At 43.0% G+C, this 23,327-nt stretch overlaps 2 protein-coding genes and 1 pseudogene across 2 annotated transcripts; all 3 read right to left on the bottom strand.

Moving 5' to 3' along the window:
• Positions 1-270: 270 nt before the first annotated feature.
• Positions 271-16,501, bottom strand: Wdr81 (WD repeat domain 81). Its single transcript, XM_065225168.1, has 5 exons — positions 16,250-16,501; positions 15,954-16,175; positions 1,405-6,899; positions 891-1,352; positions 271-827 (listed from the first exon to the last, which is right to left on the bottom strand). The coding sequence occupies exons 2-5, from the start codon at positions 16,164-16,166 to the stop codon at positions 596-598; spliced, it is 6,402 nt and encodes a 2,133-aa protein (XP_065081240.1). The 5' UTR covers positions 16,167-16,175; positions 16,250-16,501; the 3' UTR covers positions 271-595.
• On the bottom strand, positions 9,915-11,094 carry LOC135703779 (nucleolar protein 10-like). The gene is made up of 3 exons (XM_065225106.1): positions 10,975-11,094; positions 10,601-10,850; positions 9,915-10,528 (listed from the first exon to the last, which is right to left on the bottom strand). Exons 1-3 carry the CDS (start codon positions 11,092-11,094, stop codon positions 9,915-9,917), a joined length of 984 nt encoding a protein of 327 aa, XP_065081178.1.
• A 4,081-nt stretch (positions 16,502-20,582) lies between the features above and the next one.
• Positions 20,583-21,838, bottom strand: LOC135703791 (uncharacterized; annotated as a pseudogene).
• Between the last annotated feature and the right edge of the window lie 1,489 nt (positions 21,839-23,327).

The following is a 23,327-nucleotide window of genomic DNA, read 5'->3' on the forward strand; positions in this document are numbered from 1 at the left end:
GGTACGTATGGAAAGGTAAATACATTTTCAATTCACCTATAGTATAATTATTAAATTTTTTGTTCAAAAACCCTATGCCTTTATGTGCAATAGAGGCACAAAAATTTGTTAAAATCGTATTCCAAAAGCCACAAAGAATTGGTTTTGTTTGCAGTCGTAGGACAAGATAAAGCATACAGCACATATCAGATAAAAAATAAAATAAGGCATGATACACAAAGAGTGGGCTGCAGAAATTTCTTTCACATTTTATAAATTCAATAATATTAATTTCTAATCAATCACGCCTATCTTTATTAATTGTTTTGGTATGCTTTACTTCACAATATCAATGCTCATAACCACACTTTTTGTGTATGAGATTCAAATAGTAATAAGTATTTAATAATGATAACTCACACTTTCTTCACCAAAAACATCAAACAATAATTGCATAAGTCCCGTACTTTTGTTTGCATGCAAACGTTGGAATGCTTTCAGATTTCTCCAGCAGTGCTTAGCTTATTTTTTATCTCTAATTTTATGGAAAGGAATGCATAATCACACAAATTTCAACAAATATCGCCCCAACTTCTCTACATGGTAAAATCTCTTTCTAGCAAAGCAAACTAATATTGCCATTATCACCACCGACCAGCAGAATTCGGTTCAGCGGAAGCAGCGCAAAACTGGTCAGTACCCCCTTGAACGTGTCCGAGCGAAGCTTCGTGTACGTATTGGTCGTATCCGTACTGATGGAACCGTAGACGCCGATGCGATTGGTAGGCGTTCCGACGATCAGCTCCGAGCCGTTGTTGATCAAACAGTGGACCGGTTCCGGACGGTTTCTGATGGGGGAAAAAAAAATTGGTTTGGTCATGATTACTTGTTCCGCAATTCAAGGGACTTACTTCAAATTGAACTGTAAATTTCCAGTGTTGGGATTCCACACGCTGACGGAGTAATCCAGGCTGGTGCTGACCAGTTGATTTTCGTTCGGTGCCAGCAGCTGCAGAAGATCGCTATCATTCGCTCGCCAGGAGGAAATGATGAATCCGGTTCGTCCGTCGAGGACGGTTACATGACCGGAGCTGAGCCCCACAGCGATCCACGCTCCAGAAGGAGAAACGGCAATGGTTCGTACCGAGCCGACAGGTGCGTTGGATACACGCCATTCGTGACAGTAGCTGAAGGTACGGGCATCGATCATCCGGACGCAGCTGTCAGCTGTTCCGGCCAGAACTAGACAGCTAGGGGATGGGAAAGTTTTCACCACCGAGACGGGAGTATATTTGGGGACATCGAGCTGACCGATCTGGGCTCCCACGAATGGGTCCCACAGGTGGACTCCGGAGTCGCAGGAAATGGTCAATCTAAAATAACGGAAATAGTTATCAATTCCTCATATATCCATAAATAACCAACCTCATTGATTCCAGGAACGCCAAAGAATGCACCGACTTCCGATGGTTGGTATAGGTGAACTGACAGGACGAAATCTTGCTACCGTCTCCTTCGCTTCTCAGCGACCACAGTTTGACGGTTTTGTCCTTCGCTGCCGAAATGAAGCTATTCTCATTGTCGAGCGCCAGCACTGCTTTAATTGAGCTCGTATGTCCGCTGTAGGTCTGCAACTTGATTTGCTTCAAGTTAAACCGGCTGTCCTTATCCGAACGGCCAATCTCATGTTCCCAGTACGCCAGCCAATTACCTCGTAGATTCCTAGCACTGTTTACCTGCTCCAGGCGGTATGTCACCATCCCGAGGAGCTCCTTCTGTTCCAACTCAATTTTGTTGGAATCATTTCGTACCTCAATCCGATTACCGATGATGTTCGATCCAAACGTATTCGAACAGTTGAGTGAGTCGAGTTGAGCTTCCTCCTCATCCCGATCGGCTTCAGTTTTAAACCGAACGTGATCTTCCCGCGAGTAGTCCGGTTGCTCATGATCGTGGCAGAGGTTCAAAATCAGGGCCATGTTTTTCAGTGTCTGAGACATCTCATACTGACCGAGGTAGTTGAGGAAGGGAAGGAAAGCACAGTAGGCAAGATTTGGCGTGAAGACATCTCTAATCTCTTCGATCGCCTTCGATCGAACACAGCCTTGGATGGGTGGTTGGGATCCATAGTTGGGTTGGAATTCAAGATTGAGAGCACTCGGTGGGGTGTAGCTATCAAGAGGCTCTTGACCTTTAATACGTGCTGGGCGGATTTCCTGACCACTAACGGAGAGTTCACGCGTTCCACCATCGCGACGGAACTCGATGATGTGGGAGTCTTCGGTACCAGAACTACATGGACTGGATTCAACGCGGGACTTGAGATCACTTAGGTGTTCGCTGCGGCCGTACGCTTTGTCAAAGATCAGGAAGAATCGTTGGAGAGCTGGAACGCAAATGTGCTCCCGGGTCATTTCGCGTCCGATGCGAATCGATATCACGTAAAGCGTGTCGATGAGTTTCCGGGCTAAGACCGACCGAGCTAGGAAACCGCTGGGCATGACGAACTTGGTGGATTCCAGCAGTCGGATGATCGGATGAATGATCGAACGGAGAAGAAAGTCTTGCAGTTGATCCATGACGGTGGTGTCGTTCAGGTAAGGAATCAGACATTTGACTAGTTGGAGAGAGCTGATCAGGCCCCCTTCTAGTGTTGGCGTGGTTTTCTTGCGGCAGAGAGCAATCAGTTCGCTGGCGTGAGGGAAGTATTGTAGCAGGATAAATTGATCACCGAAGAGAGCCGAAATTGAGGTTAGACACTCGATGACGCGTTGAGCAGCTTCATCGCCAGCTACACAGCCATCAGCGATCGTGAAATAGTTAAGGCTGATGCTCGTGGATTGACTTCGGGAATGGGAATCGCTCGGAACAAGGTTTTCCGAACCAACGTAGCACAGCGTGAGCATTTTCAGCAGATTGCGGGTGAGGTAGCGTGCGGTCAGAACTGGACCAAGGCGATGAGACAACCAAATCAAACTCTCCGAACTCATCTCTGATATCCGGGTTGATCTAGTTTTGGCTGATTCAGGAGTTTTCTGAACATTTTGGCTAGTAGAACCAGCGTTCTTCGTTGAACCATCAATCTTATCTTCCCGTGGAGTTTTGCACAGGAATTCCATGGAGTCTACACTTTTCTTGCTTCCAATTTCGCATCCTATTGAGTTCAACTCGATGCTCCTCCGGAAGGACGAAGGAATCGGAATGGTTGGTGACTTTGGATCTTCAATGCCCCCTTCAGGTTCCTCGGTGACGGCTATGGTCAAATTGAGCTGCTCCATACTGGCCGACATGGCCTGGTGTGATAGAACAAACTCATCCTCCAGAGCATCTTCGATCGCTTCATCAGCTTGCGAGTGATTCAGCGGTAGATCAAAGCTACAAGCGTCAGCTTTCATATCGAAATCTTCGATAATTTTCTTCATGGCCGTCTCCATTTCCGTGTCACTCAACTCATCACCGCCGACATTGATAATGGTCGTGTACTTTTTTTCCCGATCCGGTGGAGGATCTTCATCGAAACTGAACATTTCCTCGTTGTCCTCATCGATTGACCCGTCGTCCAGTGGTAGATTCTGAGCAATTGTTGGCGAGATCGTCTTGTCAGAGGCATCCGGGGAAACGAGAGTGTTGGAAATGGACAGTGATTCATGTCCTTGGCTTGCATTTCCATTGCCTGAGGTCGGATCAATGCTGCTATCGCTTTTCAGCTTGAAGTTTCGGCAAGAGCGGGATCTGCGGAATTCCCCAAACGGTAGGTTTTCGTGGAAATGATAGGGTTGGTTGAAATCCGCATCTTTGTAGCCTCCAACAGCTTCCACCAGGGGAGCTATGAAGTTTTCCAAGAAGCACCGCAAGCCGAAACGTACGATCAGTTTCAGCAGGAAACTGTGATGGTAAAGTTTGACAGATTTCCGAGACTTGAATGAAGTGTTGCGGGTAAATTTTAGCGTTCCTTGATCCACATTAGCTGGAGGGTTCTGCTGCTGGGAGATTCGAGTCTCATTGTCATCCGATTCGTATAGTAGAAGAATCGGATGCAAGAGGTGCCGCTGAGTTCCTTTGATTCCCAAGGCGGTCGATATCGAATCGAAGAGGTTCCATGCGGCCAAGATCGAGGTGTCGTCGGCCTTGATCAGTTCGATAAAGTGCGGTAGAAGTAGTTCTACGGTGGAGTATTGTTCGGTGCCGCAAGGTTCTAGCAGTCCCTCCGTTAGGGCAACACAGCTGTTGATTTTACATTCAGCTATTCGGCGGCGGAAATCTATTCGAAGTTTGTCGAGATTCACGTAACGGGAGCAATTTTTTCCATCGCAGTCGAAGAATGTGTGCAGATCTAGCAGGTAAGTGGATTCGTCAAAGTGATTCAGAGCTTTGATGGTTTGGTAAATTCGCAGATATTGCGGAGGGAACGGAATGAGGAGACCGGCAAGCAGTGGTTGCAAGAATTGGTGAGGCGACGGATGTGGAAGGCCTTTCTCCGTCACTGTAGTGTCTGATTCCGGGGGATCAATTCCGAGAAGCAGCTTTACTGCATATTGAATACACACCGGTAGTAATTTCAAATCCTTTTTCACGAGCATCACACATGACTCCAATCTGCTGTCGAAATCCTGCTGCAGGCAGCTTCCTAGTGGGCGTAGCTTTGCTGCTAGGAAAAGCTCCACAATCAGACATCCCAGTACCTTCAGATCTTTGGTCCGGACGTCCAGCAGAATTTGTTTGAATGTATGTTTTGACGTTGTTTGGTGCTGTTGACTCTGAGATCTTAAATTCTGGAACATTTTCCTATCTTTCAGCAGGGAAGCCTCGTAGGCTTCGGAAAACAATCGATTCGTAAAAGAGTTACTTTCATAACCCAACTCTCGATCGTAGCTACTGGTGGTGCTCACATTCCAAAGTTCAAAGTCGTCATCCAGTAGTTTGTTCTTTGCAGAATCCTTCTCCGATTCAGCTGAAGCTAGTGACGATTGGAAGGTCTTGAAGACGAAAACCCCCAAGTTTTCTACGGCATTCAACTGTGCTACGGGATTGTAGTTCTTAGGTAGAACCAGTATCGACGGAGCCTTCGCTTGAACATTGATGTGATAGCTTGTCGATCGCTCCATGGACTCGGACTTTCCGGCAGTGCGGAGAATCTGCGAAGAGTAGCGACTCTGTGGCGACGAGGAGTATTCCGGATAGAATCCGGACTCTGATCCGGAGTAACCAGAACTGGAACCCTGACGAGACAGATCTTCCGAGCTGCGAGTCAACCGTTGACGAGATTCTTGGAGCGTTGACAACCTTGGAGGAGCCTTCCCATTCCAGATGGTTGTAAACTGACGGGCTGGATGCGGATTGGTAAACAGCTGAACAACTCCCCGTTGACAGAGATTTTGATGTTTGTCCACCAACGAAAGGCAAACGTTCTTCGACTTAACCGCTGATGAACCGGTCAGCTTGTAGCCAAAGGTGAGATCAATCCAATGGTGCAGCTTCTCCGAAACGTACTGACTCTCCAGTGCTTCTCGATGTTTTACGATGAAATCTTCTGGACAGGTAGCCCAAATCGGAACCTCCAGATCCGGTAGATCTTCGTGAATACTTTTAAATACTGCCGGGTCGGTGAAGAACTCCGGAATACATTCGTCTGGTGTCCACTCGTGCAGGCGTTGAATCGAAATGGGATACTCCGCTGGAACCCAAATCGGACGAACGTACTTGCATAGGACAGACTTGGGCGTTCTTCGAGCCATGTAAACATAATATGTGATTTCCGATAGGACATCCGAAACATGATGCGGAACGGTTCCGTCCGTTCCGATCGCCGCATGAAACGTTAAATCCAGCTGGGCATCGCCTTTGTTCAGTCGGTATTTAGACTTTTTCAAATCCCTCCAAATTTGACCGTTCCTGGTAGAGAAATCTGTAACCCATGGCATGATATGGTGGTGCTCCGGGCATCCGATCTTCCTCCCAGCCAGATTGTTCAAAATCGTGAGGTAGTCAAAGTTAGACAACTGCCCGTGACACCACATTTCGCAGTAGTCCTTCAGTGAGTATTTCAGATCCAATCCCTTGAGAAGCCTGACTTTGGAATCTCTACTCAAAGTCAACCGATTTGAACTCAGTTCCTCCAGTTGCCGTTGAATCTCGTCGTCAAACTCCAACAGATTTGCCTCCAGATTGGGAATCACTCTCAGCCATAAATTTTCCGTCAGACAGATATCACCTAGCCCGATGTTGCCCATGTTTAGCCCACGATCATGAAACGACTTCATCAGATTCAACAGTTGGTAGACCAGGAATAGTGGTTTGTTATGAGATTTCTCCAGGATGGCTGAACTGTAGGTAACGCAATCCAGCAGATTGTTCTCAATATACGGATCAAAAATTAAATACAGATTCAAATTGGTCTCGACTGCTCCCAGGACCGGGTAAAGATTGGCATGCGGTTGCATTAGTGAGCTAGCAGGTTCCGTGACGACTCCACCCTCTTCTCCGCAGACGTCCATCCGTACAACCCGGCAACCGTAGGTTCGGGTCAGCGTTTCACGGAGCACGAAATCATATGGGAACAGTGCCGCTGATATGTTGATGTTCTCCTGCTGTTGTTTCTTTGTACTATTGTTGTTGTTGTTGCTGATAGTGGAACTATTGCCATTGTCGAAACTACCGATGCTAGTCAATTGCTGATGGGCATTGCTTGCGGTCCCTACCGGTTGTGGCGGTTGTTGATGTTGTTCTGGACGAGAAGCGGCATACTTGCGGTAGGCAGTTTTCCATAGATTCTTGTGGTTAGTTTGAGAGACGTACTGCAGCAGTTGCGAGTAGTGCAGCGGGTCTTCGTTTTCCGAAGGATGCGCGTCTCCGTTGTTGAGATTGGCCAGCAGCTTGTTGCGCGGAAGTGGAATCACCTTGCTTGGGTGCTTCTTGTAGACCTGAATGAAAGGAATAGAATGTTTGGAATATTATTAGAACTCGAGCATGGCATGGGCAGCAACATAAACCGTGCAGTATGAAGAGTAAACATTGAATCTTATTTATTGGTTCCGGGTCATTTGGCCGAATGCCGTTTGGCCGAATGCCATTTGGATGAATGCCGAACAACAAAACTTCAAAGAACTGCTCATGTTTGAAAGAAGGAAAATCTTCTTTTTTAATTCTGATTTGTCTTAATTTTATTACAAGCTGCGTTTACTGTGCAAAAAATAATAAGATCATCAAAACTCCAAAGAACTGCTCATGTTAAAAAAGGGTGGCTAAAAATATACCAACTACGTAACTAAAAGCTTATCTTTAAAAGAACAATGAATCCATTGACGATATAAAATTTCAGTTTTATACAATATACAATTTAACAAAAAATCCCAGAATTGCGGAAAGTTAAAAAAAAAAGTCCACAGAGCTGCCATTTAGGAATCTAGTGTGTGTATGTGTGTATTACCTCAAACCCCCACTGCCCGGCAGTGTTATTATGGAACAAATCTCTCTACAATGTCGCATTTATGGTCATTGTAGACAGCTTTAGTCCGGGAGTTAGAAAGTGATAGCTCTATTGCAGATCCAGTAACCCATTTCAGAATGTCTGGAGAGTCACGCCCATTTCGAGGTTACTTTCACTTACCATAAGTTCCGCATGTATGCATCACCGTTATCAAATGGATATTATCATTACACACTCACTTCCAGTTTCAAAATCTTGTTTTGAATTCTGGCACGTATTTAGTATTGTTAAGTTTTAAATTGTAAACAGTATTTGGACGGGTCTCACCATGTTAATTTGATCCTCCAATCCACGGGCTCCATAGTTTTGATTTTCTCTAAGCTTTGCATCTTATTTCGTGATGCACCTTTGTCGTAATACTTCCTTTAACGAACACAAATTGTCTTGCATTACCATGGTCATCTGAGAGGAGGTTCGCGTCTAGTGCTTTCCCACAGTTCACGGCCACCAACTGCCACTGGGCGTATCCAGCGAGGCATTTTTCACATTGCTCGCAATCTCCGACACCGGTGAGAGACCAGCAGCCGAGCACTTTTGTAAGCGGAAAACTTGCTGATTCACGGCAACGTCGGCCACCGAATCAACAAAACTCGCGATGGACACATTATCAATACGTTCCCGGGCTAATTCACCAACCGGACCGATCTCTCAATATAACTACACGCCGAAAGTGTAGCATCCGAACTCGGAGAACTGGGCCCCCGGGAGGCAATGAAAATCGACACCGAACAATGGAACTGAAGCTGCGTCTTATATTTTGGAGGTTACTGTCGTGTCGGAACTCGGAACGAAAAGAAATAATAACCACTTCGCTGCATAGTCTACCATAAACTGCCCGTGTATTTCGTTTTCTCTTCTTTACACACTTATTCTATGCTAGGGTTTACAAGTCACTGACTGCCGTCCAGTAAATCAGAATAGCTCTGTTACGCTTAAGAATTATCCCTATTCTACATCTCTCCTCCTTCTCGATAATCTGTAACTGCACCCAATCGATAATTGCTCAAGTACGCTGGTTTCTTGCTATCTCAATGGGGTCGTTCTGGTAGTGCCATAACTGCTGTTGATCTCGATGAATCTGTTGAAACTGAACTCTCTAGGCCAAGGCTGGAACTGGTCGACGATGATTCTGGAATTTATGGGTTGTTTCCTGGTCTTGTTACCAACCGCTTCAAATGGGATACATCCCGATGAAACACTCTTCCCGTTTCCTTAGAATGCAATTAGACGTCTGGGCCACAACGTTCTAATACCGTTAGCTCTTCCGGACTGAAATTAGTAGCGAGCTTATTGTCTTTCATCATTCGCTTTGCTACCACTATGTCTCTCTCTTTAAGTGAATTGGGTTTAGCTCGCAGTTGAGAATCTGCGTACTCCGCCTCCTTAGCCTTCTTTTCACGATCCCGATCTTGAATTTCCTCAACTAGCTTCATACCTGAATGTTGAACCGCTGGTAGCTTATCGCGTAAAACTCTCCCAAACATTAATAGCGATGGCGCAACTCCTGTCGTTGAATGGGGCATGGAATTGTACATGAGCAAATACATCCGTAAATCCCACTTCCAGTCTGAACCCACGGTTTCCTGGCTTATCTGCAATCTCTTCTTTAATGCTTGATTAGCTCTTTTCACTTCCCCGTTGGCTTGAGGCCAGTAAGGGGTAGTTTTCCGTAGTTCCACTGCATATTCCTTACAGAAAATGTGCAGTGCCTCACTCACAAACTGTGGACCGTGGTCCGTTTTGATTGACTCCGGAATGCCGTATCGACAGAAAATTTCATGGAAAGCTTGAACCGTAAGTTTGTAAGTTTAGCCGTTATTTCCTTCCAGGTCAACTGAGTCACTCAAGGCAAACTCAGGCAAAACACGATATATCACTAAATGATAACTTTATGAGCACGTGAAACTAAATTTCAGCACACAAATCAACAAGTTAAAAAAAAGGTTTAATTCGCTTACAAAAAATACGCAGCAAAAGAAAAACACGTCAGCTTTCATGCGTGGCCTACTGCGATCAGTGTGAATTTGATTATTATTGTCGCATTAATGGCCCTTCGCTCAGTATCAAATTCTGTTCAATTTTCACACTACCGTGTCAATCTATCCTCGTCAAAACTTTCTCAAGCTAATAAAATAAGCTTCATGTTGATATTAGTATAACATTTCGACCCAACTCACTAACAATTATTATTTCCGTGCTGACAACAGTTTTTCAGGATTATAATCCTAGTGAAAACCTCTGGAGACGGTTGCGTTGTAAATCCTGAAGAATTGTGAAGAAAGGTGTAATCTCTTGGTTGCCTTCAAAGAAATTTTCGGATTGCTTAACATACTTAAAAGTTCTTGATATTTAAATTCTTTATTAAATTACACAGGCATTTCCTGGAAATAAACCTCACGAACAAACATATTCTAATAATTAATAGATATTAAACAAGAGTGTATCACCCTCATTTTTTAGACATTCTCTTAAAATTGGTAGTTGGCCGTATCACCTTCTTCCGCTCTTCTCGATGCTTCCTCAACTCCGCCTGCCGTTTCTTATCGTATCCGCTGTTTTTTTTTCTCTCGGTGCTGAACGTCATCTGACGATTTTCCAGCCCTCCAATCGTCTCCATCGGTTTGCCGGCAGCTAACCGTTTACCCAGTCCGGCCTTGCTAATCTTCCGGCTTGTGTGGCTAATGTTGAAATCCGTCTTCTCATGCACCGCTATCGACGGACCTTCATCATCATCGTCATCATCCTGCTCCTCTTTCTGATCCACTTCCATCCGTAGCTCTCGATTCTGATCCCAAGTGATCTTCCTAAACTCCTTCTTAACCTGCTTCGTCCAACCCTGATCGTCGTCGGAGCTTTCGTCCTTTTCACTAAACAAATCCTCATCCGTACTGCCACATTCCTCGAATTCCTCTCCAGCCTTCAACTTTTGTGACCGTGACTTATCAAAACGGGTCAGCACCGGATTCAGTAACCGATACTCGAAGGCCGTTTTGTCTACCACGTAGTCATCCGACATGTTCCTAAATCGATCATCCGACAGCAAAGTGCTAGCCTTCACCGTTCCTTACTGAGTTCCTACGCACCTCACACGCATTGATACTGCTGGCAGAAGTGCTATAAGGTTCAGAAACTGACCCCTCTCGGTATTCAGGCGATAAATCTCCGACGACGCCCCCAACAGGAACAAATCACACGACGGCTTGGGGTAATCCAAATCTTTTCCAAACCTCGGAATGCTGTAGTGCCTACCGTGTGCAGCATGAAACTCCACAAATCGATCCACTTGCAAAAACACAACCTTGCTGTAGTCCTCGCTCAGAATCTTGAATTTCACCACCTCCGAATCGAAGCATCGTTCAAACTTCAGCGACAGATTGTACACATCCTAGCAGTTGATCGGTAGTTTGTATGTTCCCGTCGCCAGAATGTACTGTCCGTCTGGTGACAAATTGATGCTGGGCATCTCAAAGTCCTGAATCAGTTCGATTCGTCTCGATCCGGTCGAAAACTAGACCGTTATCTGGATTGTAGGTGACTTCGTGGATGTTCGTTGCCAGAGATTCAATGATAAATCCTAGGCTGCTCGAAGGCCGTCCGGTATCTTCTTGCATTCCGAAGCGTTCCACCATGAGCATCAACCGTGCGTTTTACTCCGCCATCTGTTGGTTCTGCTGGACAATCTGCTGCATAAGGTCTTCATTTCCACCGGTTGCCATTTCGCGAAATAATGAGTTCTGAAGTACGTCCACATGTTTCTGGATTTATCGTCAACGAAGAAGATGTAGTACCTGCTTCCGTCGTGATAATTCATTTCCATAGGCCACAGATATCGGAGTGCACCACATCGAGTACCTCTGCAGTACGTGAACTTTTCTTGCTAAAGGGATGCCGGAAATGTTTTACATTACAGTCCCCCACATTCGTATCGACGATCGTGATTTCATCCACCAATCCGTTGGCCAGCTTGCCGACACTTTCCAGGTTCAAGTGGCCCAACCTCTGGTGTCAAACGTTTAGATTAATTCTAGATAGAGCTGGAATTAGGGCGTAACAGCTTTTGTAAACAATGACTTCTCTCGAGGATTTCTCGAAAGTTATGGCTTTCCCTGGCAAATCGACATCACGATCGAGTAGGGGAAGACTTCCCTTACTCGATGGATATGTTGGTTTGTGTAGGCGTGCCTTGAATTCCTAAAAATCAACGAGAGAAATCATTGTTTACAAAGGCTGTTACGCCCTAATTCCAGCTCTATCTAGAATTGCAGATGAGCAAGCCAAAGCGTGGATCTATCCGCTGTTGCTGTTCGAGATGGACTTCATGCACTGGAATAATATCCGAACCAGTTCCAATCACATTCATGCTGTTCCTGTTAGTAGCGACGACGGTTCTAGTCAAAGGTTTCATATTTTACAACAACTTGCGGGAGGTAGTCATGTAGTCACTTTCGACATTTCGGCCCTTTAGGGGGATCACTCCTCGTCTCACTCATCGGTATGTACGTTACTTAGATTTGCGCTGAGAATTTTACTGCCCATAAAAGCATATCAGTCCCATATGGAAAAAAAACAGCATGCCGAGGAATACGCTGTTAAAAATTTATTTCTCCGTAAGCTCTTATGGATGGGATAACCTAGTTTGGGTATTTTTCACACAAAACATGTAACTTTTAGTGCACAGTATGAAATGCCGGTAGTTTACAGGATAGCTCATTTCTGACAAAAATCCGTATGAGATGGTTATACTTTTGTGAGTAGTTCACCTACTGTAACAACTTTGTTTTGATTGCTTCGCCGCTGATTGCAATTCTCATTTTTTCAAGCACCGTTATCATCGGGCGATATCCTTCCGGAAGACCAGCCAGCAACAGCGTTCCCACCCACTCGTTGGATCTCGGGAAGTTAATTCCGTTCAACTGGTGCGCGATAGACACAATTCGGTTCACACAATCGTCCATCAAGGTGCAGTTTGTGCAAAAGTCCAACTCTTCGTGTCAATCCTGTATCCTAGAATGCACAATCCAACATCGACGTTTGTTCCTCCTTAACATGCACATAATTAATGGGGTCTAGAAGTAACATAATTTTCGCCCTCGCTCGACGATCCACGGCAGCATTGACCACTTCATAGGTCCGTCCACTTTCCTTACCGGTTTCACCCCGCATAGTTCTCACAACCAGTCAGTCACGTGATTCCCGCCGCCAAGTCCGGCCTGCTTGTCAAACAATTTTCTGAAAGTTTGAGTCGTTCGATCCTTTTCTTCACCACGAGGAAGCTTCAACCGATTTTCTCTTGGTGTTGAAATCGCCTTACAGTCTTCCATGTTGAATCGCTGCAACATATCCTCGAGTTACTGTCTCTGACTGATTCGTATTTCACTCTTCTTCACGTTGCGATCAATACGCATTCCAAGGAAACACTTAAGCTCCCCACAATCAGTCATCTCAAATTCTTGAGCCAAACAATATTTCACCGTCATCACAATATCGTCCTCGTAAATCACCTTAATCACTGTTCCCTTATCGGACTTCCACATGTATAAGCACTGATCGTTTAAGCTTCGCATAAACTTTAGTCTGTTCTTTACAAAACTATGAAACCGCTCGTTCCACGCACGCGACGCTCGATTGGCTATCGCCAACACGGTTCGCAGGATATCCAACTTCGCGACAGGTGAGTAGGTCTCGCTGTAGTCGAAACCTCGCCGTTGGCTAAAACCTCGTGCAACCAAGCGAGCTTTATACTTTTCGGACTGTCCGTCAAAACCACGCTTGATCAAAAACACCGACTTGCTGATTATGGGCGTTCGATTTCCAGGCAACTTCGTTAAGGTCCATATTTTATTCTTATTCAGCGAACCCATTTCCTCCATCACAGCTTCTTCCCATTTTGGCCAATCATACCGCTTTCGTGCCTCCGCCAAAGAGTTCGGAACGTTGTCGACGTAAGGGAGAACAGCCCATAATGCACTCCTGGGGTAAAATGCCCACTTATAGAAAAACAGCGATAACTTTTCCTCAGATGCATTTTCCGGGTAACAGATTGTGTTTGTTTTCAACTGGAGGTTTCACAAGTAATTCTTGATCATAAAATCATACTGATTCCCTTAAAAAAATAGCATTTTGTGCAAAATATGACACAGTTGTTAAAATCGTGGACTGCAAATTAAGCTTTTGACAGCATATATCGCAAAAAATTGAACGAATTCACTTTTCGTATATTTTTTTAGATGTTTTACTTATGAAAGCATTAAAGCATAAAGCAGTTTAACACTCTATTTAGACTTTATCTCGCCTTATTTATGATGTAACATAAAGGAATAATCATTTGGAATACCTCATCCCTTTGCATTATTTACTTGCAGGGGTTATGGTTTGTCTATCATGCGGTGCATTTTACCCCAATGTTGTGGTGCGTTTTGGCCATTGTTGTAGTGCGTCTTGCTCCAATGTTGTGGTGCATATTGCACCATGAATCAGGCGTTTTGCCCCGCTATCATTTTGGAACCAATTTATAAAATACCTTGAAAATCATGGAGATGCATCGTTTTGTAGTTCGAATTCACTTGATTTTCGTAGAAAACATGGTAATGAACCATACACCATTACTTTCTTCTTGATTTTAGCTTCCATACGCCAGCAATTGATGATTTTGCTTAAACGGTGCGGTTTGCACCATCCTACCCTACTCTGTAGCATATTCGACTTTGTAGTCCTTGTGCAACCCAGGAGCATTCCGCTCACGTTATGGCGTTCGATCGTCCTGGTGGTCATCACATAGATCAACATCAGCTTCTAACTCTTCTTCGCCTTCTTCGATTAGACTGCTGAACTTGTCCTTTGAATCTTCTCCTGACGCTTCATAATCACTATCATCCGATTGCTCGCCACCGCTGCACAGTGGTGCCAAGGGTATCAAAACACGCGCTTTTTTATTTACGCTGAAATGGCTGAGTAAAGGTACTATGTGTCTTCTAAGAAGTTTCTCGGGTTACAACACTCCTTCTTTTGTTAAAAAAATTAAAGATTAATGCAGTAAAAGCAGCGTAATGTCAGTTCATGCACTGTTTTAATGATAAATTTGCCCTTTTTAGCAAGTAATATTACACCATATTTTCGACACGATTGAAGTGCATGCACTTTGATGTAATATTAAAATTTATATTTTGCTTTGTGAGTGAATCCGATCTTTAATTTTCTCATATTCGGGAAGTTTTTCGAGGACAATCCTGGAAAAACATGAGGCCAATTTACTCATCGCTGAGTTCCTGCACGTTATGTAATTTATTAGTTAACTAAACTCAAATTTGGGTCGTTCTCATTTGCCATGCACGTTAGGTTTCATAATGGAGAAAGCGAAATTATCAAGAACAGGGTAACAATAGGTAGTTAGCACAGATAAGTTTATAGATAAAACACAGCTTATTAACTTGTACTCCAACGCATTCAATCGAAGAAGTATGAGCGAGTTTAGATGAGAATATTGTCATATTAACCGGTTTCACATTGCCTGTTTTTTTAACAGTTTTTGTACCGTACACATTTAGAAATGATTATCAACCACAGTAATTTTTACCGAACTTTCAACAGCTAAAAATCAGGCATTTTAATTCATTAGTTTTAAAGCTTCAAAACATGGAAAACAGTGCTACAATGGTAAGAATCGACTGTTTAAACAAGGCTGACAGTGTTTTGGAATTAAAATTTAGTGAAAAAGGTTTTGAAATGAGGGTTGTTGCTGTTGAATGTTCGGTAATAAATTATCGAAATCGGTAATAATGTCGAAGTGTGTAACTAAAAAAAAAAAATTATGAAAATGCCTCTTAAATTTTATTCCAGATTTGGTAAGTGCAATAAATTTCCAATAATTATATTTATCAAGAGTTTCTGATATGAGTAGCGCATTAGTTTTGGTGAGTAGTTGTTGATTAGCGTAGTTGAGAATTGCAATACGTTGTAACGTCACGCAACATAGTCGCTCATCAAATCCTTATTAGCTGCTTAAATCATAAAGCCGACGTCAATTCTTATAGGAAATTTACAACACTTTCCATCTCTGCAATCATTACTTTTCTTTTTTTTTAGTTACTGTACATAAACTCTTAACAAATCAGCCAAAGTCGTGTCAATAGCATTTTAATACTTACCGAAACACCAAATTGGTGCTCAAACATTCACGCAGATTGAGGACAGACGAGTTCGAAACCAAAACAAACCATCGCTGCGCATCGGTATTGGTGTTAACGGTGTAAGCAGAAAGCATGCTTTCCCGCCCGATGTGTGCGTGTGACGGAAAACAACAATCTTGCACCTAAACATAAACCCGAAGCCCGTCACTCCGCCTCAATCGATTCGCATCATCAAAATAAAAACATAACAGCGAAGCGCATCGAAAACGGGCGAGCATCACAACACCACTTATGTTACGAAACCACGCAGTTGCCCAACTAGAGCAACTAGAGAGAAAATTTTCCGAAATCGGTGTACTTACGCTGACGTAAACCCTTGACCAGGCACTGCTGGGACCACCACGGGGCCACTCGAATGCTTCGGTGCTGTACAGAGGGAAATCGCTGGATACTTTTCCGCTTTGGGAAATTAATTTCAGCCAAGATTTGTGAGCAAGCAGCTGGAACCGACTGGGGCAGCGGGTTTCCCGAATCTGCCGTTTTGGAATGTTGAGATCTTGAATTATTGCTTCCATTATTGTTGTCTGCGAAGAAATTGAAACCGTTCTGCATCACAAAGAAAGTCACATTCATGCGTTTGTTTTGTTATTGTACTTACTGTGTTGTACGGCCAAATCTCGGAAACGGGGGATTCCCTATGAAACGGTGTTCGCAGCGTAGCTTGTCAAGAGCCTTTGGATGATTTCATTTTTTCGAAATGGATATCAAGTGTTTCTGAAAACTGAAACCACCACGTTTGGGAGGGGTAAAGCACCGAGCGAATGGTACCACTTTTGAGATGAAAAAGCTGGGAAAATAAAGAAAAACACGATTTTTGCACTCGCGGTTCGGAAGCCTAGATAGCAGAAGGAAAAATTATCGCCACTTTTTGACGTTTCTCAACCGACGGGGCGGCTGTGTGAGTGGGTGGAAATCGTGTAGCAATGGGTGTTACGCACACATGGGCTGTAAGGTATGCGATCAGCTGTTCCGCTCCCGCAGCGGCCAAAGTGAGGTCGAGTTATGATGGAATTATGGATTGCAATGGGTACACCATGGTATAAAGAAGCACGTGGGTTGAGTTGTTACAGATTAGTTAGTCATGAAACATGCTTGACTAAATTTCTTTACGAAGAGGTTGGTACCACCAATGAGATCTAATGCCGTTTGTTTTGTATGTAGTAAACAGCAACAAATTACATTTTAATATTACATACAAGAGGATGCACTTTACTCATTTCGAAACCTCGTGTAATTTGTATGGCTACAAAATTAAACAAATGCACTGTAAAATTTGATGATAATTTTGTCCTTTTTGACATTAAAAATTAATTTTTTGCTGTTTAGGTAGGGACCGACAGTCCAAAACGCAAGGCTGGGATAAAATGGCTCGCGTGGATTTTCGTTGCTTTCCCTTTATCAATTCGTAAATTTAACAAGCAGCAAGTGTTGGGAAAATATCAAAAAATCAAATCTCACTAATGATCATGATAATGCTTGATTTTCATACGCAAAAATCTACGAGCAAACTACTGCGGATGATATTACAAGCTTCGAATATCAAGCTAACAATACTCACCAGCTACAATTAATCATTTTGTCAAGTTTCTGCATTCATGCTCATCAGATGTCACTGCTGTTGTTGGCAGTGACATGTATTGGAAACTACACACAATCTGTTTTCCGTTAATTGCTCATGGACACTGCAGTGCAAAACATGTCGGTATCTATGTATGTGCATTTAGATTAAAGGGTGATACGGTCAAAATTTGGTCAATATCAACTTGACGTATTTCTTTCAATTTTGCATTTAAAAAACCTGAACACCCCTCATTTTGAAGGTGTGTGTGTGTAGAATGTTGCTCCTATTTTGATTTTGGAATTTACTCTTCAGTTGTCAAAATGCCGTCCAAGCAAGAAGAGCAGCGTATCAAAATTTTGCTCGCGCATCGCGAAAATCCGAGCTACTCGCACGCAAAGTTGGCAAAATCACTAAAAGTTGCCAAATCAACCGTTACAAATGTAATTAAAGTGTTAGGGGAACGTATGTCGGCAGCCAAGAAGTCTGGATCGGGGGGAAATCGAAAACCGGAAGCCGCTGAGACGACAAAGAGAGTTGCCGGTAGTTTCAAGCGAAACCCTAACCTCTCTCTCCGAGATGCCGCAAATAAGCTGGGTGTATCGTCTACAACCGTGCATCGAGCCAAAAAACGAGCCGGACTATCGACTTACAAGAAGGTAGTGACTCCAAATCACGATGATAAACAAAATACGACGGCCAAAGCGCGATCCCGGAGGCTGTACACGACGATGCTGACGAAGTTTGACTGCGTGGTAATGGACGACGAAACCTACGTCAAAGCCGACTACAAGCAGCTTCCGGGACAGGAGTTTTATACGGCAAAAGGAAGGGGAAAGGTAGCAGATGTTTTCAAGCACATGAAACTGTCAAAGTTCGCAAAGAAATATCTGTTTTGGCAAGCCATCTGTACCTGTGGCTTGAAAAGCAGCATTTTCATAGCTTCCGGGACTGTCAACCAAGAAATTTACGTGAAAGAGTGTTTGAATAAACGTCTGCTGCCTTTCCTGAAGAAACACGGTTGTTCCGTACTGTTTTGGCCGGATTTGGCATCTTGCCATTACGGTAAAAAGGCCATGGAGTGGTACGCCGCCAACAACGTGCAGGTGGTTCCCAAGGACAAGAACCCTCCCAACACGCCAGAGCTCCGCCCAATTGAGAAATACTGGGCTATTGTCAAGCGGAACCTAAAGAAGACCAAAAAAACTGCTAAGGGCGAGCAGCAGTTCAAGGCAAACTGGCTTTCTGCGGCGAAGAAAGTGGACAAGGTGGCTGTACAAAATCTGATGACAGGGGTCAAGCGTAAGGCCCGGCAATTCGGATTTGGAAAAGCGGAAGCCTAACTGAATATTTTTCCTGAATTTTATACTAATTGAACTTGAAAAAGAAATTTAATTTGATTTTTTAAATAAACGATTTCACCGATTTACACGCGTTTTCCCTTGACCAAATTTTGACCGTATCACCCTTTAATATTTGAAGTCCCTCCTTTTTACACATTCTGCACACAAAATAGCTCACCCCTCACAGAATTTCCCGCCGATATTCATAAAAATAGGATATACCCAGTCAGTGTTCCTGGCAAATGTAGATTGCTGTCCGGAGCGTCTGCTGTAAGATAATATCAATACACGATTGAATCAGTAAATCTGTTTAAGTATATAATATCTAAACTAAGTGAATTCCGTAAATCGAGCGAGTTCCGAACGCCGCGCGAAACAAAAAAAAAACAGCTAATTAGCAGAGTGCCATCAACATAAATATTCTACTACTATGGAGATCCTAAGATTTCGCGTCCGTACCGACTAAATTTCAAAAACTTCATAAGCCCAGAACGCGTTTGGTAAGCTCTAGGGGAAATGACGGCTTCGGCATGCCAGACTATTTTCGGCAACTCAAATTGAAACACTATTTTCACTTGATTTTCTTACGAAAACACTTCGCTGAATGCATGCAAACCATTCTTTATGCTTTCAGCTTCAATTTGACTATATTTTTACCACTGAGAAAAAGCAATCCAGCAAGGTTTTCATGAAATGAAACACACGCAATACAAATTGTAGCTGATTTCGAGTTGCCGATAATAGAACAGCAGATTTACATGCAGTTCAAATGGAACGGTTGCCGAAGAAAAAGATGTTGCCGACAATACTCGCTCTCACTAGAGAAGATTGGAGCTTTGTAAAATCGTTTCAAAACAGTTTTTGACAATTCTTTCGACTGAAATTGTTAGAGCAGCTGGCAGCAAAAGATTGTAAACAAACCAATACTGCATATGTGTGCGTTCCTTAGAGAAAAAGGCTATAGAAAGAAGGCCGCTGCTTAGGTTGCCGAGAATACGTAAATTCCCCTATCTAATTGCGCATTACTAAAGCTCTGTAGGTCGCGTTTAGTCCCGACAGCTGCAAAAAGTTTATAATGCACTTGATGAAATAGAATAAAAAACAACTCAGTACTACTAAAATACTACCTACTAAAGGATCCATTGAACCGAGATGTTAATATAGAATCTCAGCAAGATTAACTTTCCTTCCCAAATTATTCATTTAAAAAATGAAGAAGCCTTCTCTTGATTAGTTTCGAAGAGCAGGGCTGCTTCCACTCACCCGCCACAAAACAATGTTTTTTGGAACCATGAAACCACTAGAACCGAAAACGGCAACTAAAGCTACCATCTGAGATACATAGCAGCATGAGAGCCCTCGACTGTTTAAATCATTGGAAGGGTACAGAGTTTCGTACATATTTGTATTATATAGGTATAGAAGTTTTGATTTTTTTTTTTTTTTTTAATTCATTATTAAAGAGATTTTTAGCCTTAGGCTAGTTCATCTCTAAACATAGTAGTTTTGAAACCTTTTTTACCCGAAGACGTATACGAACATTGTTTTGGTTTTTTTTGTGCCATAACTATTTGCTCAACTGATTCTCATTCTCATCTTATTGACCTAGCAGAATCGTTGCTTCAACATTACATTGGGGAAGATTACATCACAAGTAACGTTCATAATCTCAGTCATCTTATAGAAGATGTAAATCGTTTCTGTATCCTGCCAAGTTTTAGTGCGTACCCTTTCGAGAGTAAACTATATTAGATTAAAAATTCTAAGTGGATATAAAACCCTAGCTCAGGCGGCAAAGCGAATAAGCGAACTAAATCAGCTTGAAGAATATTGCAAACCATGCAACTCCTACGTTGAAAAAACGAATTCGTACTCCTGAGTCTGATGATAAGTTTGCTAAAGTTGAATTCGAAACATATTCATTAGATAACAATGCGGCCAATAAGTGGTTTCTTACTAAAAATAATCAGGTAGTTTGTTTCGATCACGCTTCTCAACAAAATGGGAATATCTTAGTTTCGGGTAGTCCACTAAATGTGGTTCATGTGACTCTGTGGTATTCGCATTAGGAATATTGTTTGACTGATTAATCTCAGACGCATGCGTTGGTCCAGAACCAGCCCCGGATTTGTTGTACTTCATTTTTGTAGGCCTGTTCATATACTGCGACGTCAGGAACTTTGAAGAAAGTCGCTGCTTACTGTTCTTAAGGATCGTTTTGAAGAATTTGTCGCAATCAAGCTCCGAAAGATGCTTGTCAGCTTGTACAATCAAATTCAGAAACACGCACGTGTGTTTTTGAAGAATTTCAATGGTAACTTTGCCGTAGCATCTCCACAGGTTGACGGCTCTTGCTGTGAATTTCCATCAGCCTGTTGCATCATTCCTGTCCATGAGCATTGAGTGAGGAACTTTCGGGTGAAAAAGTAATCAAATAATTTGTAACAACCATCCGTTCCTTGAGCTATGCCAGTGACGCCGCATATGTAACTCATTCCATTTGAAAATTGCTGCATCCGTGTTTCATCTTCCAAAGACCTTCCCAAAGCTTCCAGTTCGTCCACCGAATCGGCTGGAGACAATACATGCTGAACATGACGTTTAGCCAAAATAGCATCATTTTGGGACGCACTGTAATGGCAATGAGTCATAGCGTATTCCTGTCCGGTTTGAATCTTCGCTAGGGCTTGCATGATTTTGGACTGATTTTCCAGAAAAGTACGTTTATTTACCAGTACAGTTGCCAAGTTTCCATTGTTAATTCCATCGTAACCAGTTAACAAGAAGATTTGGGATGATTCATCTTGTTCTGCTATTCCCTCCGTGTGAATGTTGTCCTTGATATAGAGCAGTTGTTGATCATTCACAGGAGCTGTAATCTACGATTGAAATTACGAATGTTTCTCAATTCTCAATAAAAGAAACTACTAGATTGAAATACTCACACATGCATTGTTGACAGGATTGCTTTCCGCTTCAAATTCTTCTTTGTAGAGTCCATTCCCAGTCCGTGACACTTTTTCAGAATCTCAATATTATCCACAACTTAATCTCACGCAGCAAACGTTACTTTATTATTCGAGTGGACTCTACATTCTTGAGTGTCCAAGAAGTTGTTAAAGTCTTTCGCTGCAAATACTTTCCTTGAGGGCTCACGACGCACACGCTTCTTTGGAGGTGCCACCGGAATATCTTCCACTTCGGTATCATGTAGTGTTTCCATCCGATCAAGTTCATCATCAGCTTCCTTACGTGTCTTAAATTCCCTTTTCCTGTCACAGTTCATCTTTTCCCATTTATCATCTGCAGTGGATGTTTCGATCTGGGACAATTTTCCTACCAGGTGATTTTTCGGCCACCGCAAGATCATATTGGCTTCCCAGCCACTAGGTACAGCACTAAGGCTAATTTCCCGGCTTCGATCGTTTGAATAATTTTGAATGGCATCCTGAAAATGGCTCAATCTTTTAAAAAGTCATCGAATAATACACATAAATGCAATTTACTTACGCGACATCAATAAGGTCATTATTATGATTACCTCGCACCCCAGCAGGCCTGGGTTCAATCCCAGTCAACGCCGCCGGGATGTTCTGGCGTCGGTAGCATTGGTGCTCAGCACGGAAAACAAGATCGACGGAAAACAAATCAAGGAGAAAAAAAATCAATAAGGACAACAAACAAAAAACGGAGAATATGTGGAGTGTTGGTCGACCATAAATAAACAGCTGTCAAATGACAAACTCGATGACGAGCTTTTTCTAGCCTACTGCAACTTACATTTTTATTCATATTGCTATAGGGAATTTACCATAATCGCAAGTCAGTCCCATCTGTAAAAAACTGGAAATGAGAAAACGGCGTTCAAAGATTTAACAAGTTTTCTGATTTGACACTTATTTTGGAGTGATAAATTTAAAAATAAGCGTACAATGCATCTATGTTTACCAAAAAATATTGGAAAAATATCGTGAAATTTTTATGAAATGGCAAATACTGAGTGGGACTGACTTGCGATTACATTTAACACAAATAAGACCGCAAGTCAGTCACAATTCCATGACGATGCTGCAATAGTTTAGCACAATATTGAAAAGTAGAAAGATACCATGTCCCCATAGAACGTCATTGAAAGTTTCTGGATTTGTTCCGCTGGTTCCAGAGCAATGGCCGGAACATATTCTGGTGAGTATGGGTCTTCATCAGACCAAAGCTTTTCGTAAACGTGTCAAACCCACCATGCGATAAATCAATGCACATGAGAATACAAAAATAAGATCAATAAGATTAATTATGAGTGACCAACACCATGTTGGCCACACCCGGACATACGTGTATCCCCGGGGAGGTGGTTAATTCTTTTTTTAATCAAAATTCATCAAGCGACACATCAAATCACATAAGAAACTGTCAAACTGAGAATCGTAAGAACTAAGGCTTGTACTCGAAAAAATGCACCATTTTTATCCGTTTGGAGTGAATTGTTTACATGTGCAAAATTTCATAACAATCGGTTCAGTGGCTATTGAGATGTCATCGAAATAAGAAGGCAATCGCCGGAGAATTTTGCGCGCCGTCATGGAAAATCCGACTGCGACCATGAGATGGATCGGAAGACAACTGGGAATCACCCATACAACTGTGTCTCGGGTGGTAAAATCGTTTAAGGAGTCTCAAACGACCGAGCAGCGGGCTGGAAGTGGAAGAAAATCGAAGACAGCTGACCCTGTGAAGGCCCGGAAGGTGTTGGTTATTTCAAGCGTAATCCGAACCTT

This window comes from Ochlerotatus camptorhynchus, unplaced genomic scaffold (genome assembly GCF_037179485.1).
Source record: "Ochlerotatus camptorhynchus isolate MF236.1 unplaced genomic scaffold, CSIRO-AGI_Acam_v1.1 ptg000222l, whole genome shotgun sequence".
Lineage (NCBI taxonomy): Eukaryota > Metazoa > Arthropoda > Insecta > Diptera > Culicidae > Ochlerotatus > Ochlerotatus camptorhynchus.

Bases quoted from the DNA above. Each gene is read 5' to 3' on its own strand.
- Wdr81 (XM_065225168.1), bottom strand. From the start codon at position 16,166: ATGGAAGCAATAATTCAAGATCTCAACATTCCAAAACGGCAGATTCGG. The intron at 6,900-15,953 runs GTAAGTACACCG...CCTTTCATTCAG, and splicing joins GGTCAAGGGTTTACGTCAGC to GTCTACAAGAAGCACCCAAG. The intron at 828-890 runs GTAAGTCCCTTG...TTCCCCCATCAG, and splicing joins AATTTACAGTTCAATTTGAA to AAACCGTCCGGAACCGGTCC.
- LOC135703779 (XM_065225106.1), bottom strand. From the start codon at position 11,094: ATGGTGGAACGCTTCGGAATGCAAGAAGATACCGGACGGCCTTCGAGC. The intron at 10,851-10,974 runs GTTTTCGACCGG...ATCAACTGCTAG, and splicing joins ACAATCCAGATAACGGTCTA to GATGTGTACAATCTGTCGCT. The intron at 10,529-10,600 runs GTCAGTTTCTGA...GAACTCAGTAAG, and splicing joins TCGCCTGAATACCGAGAGGG to GAACGGTGAAGGCTAGCACT.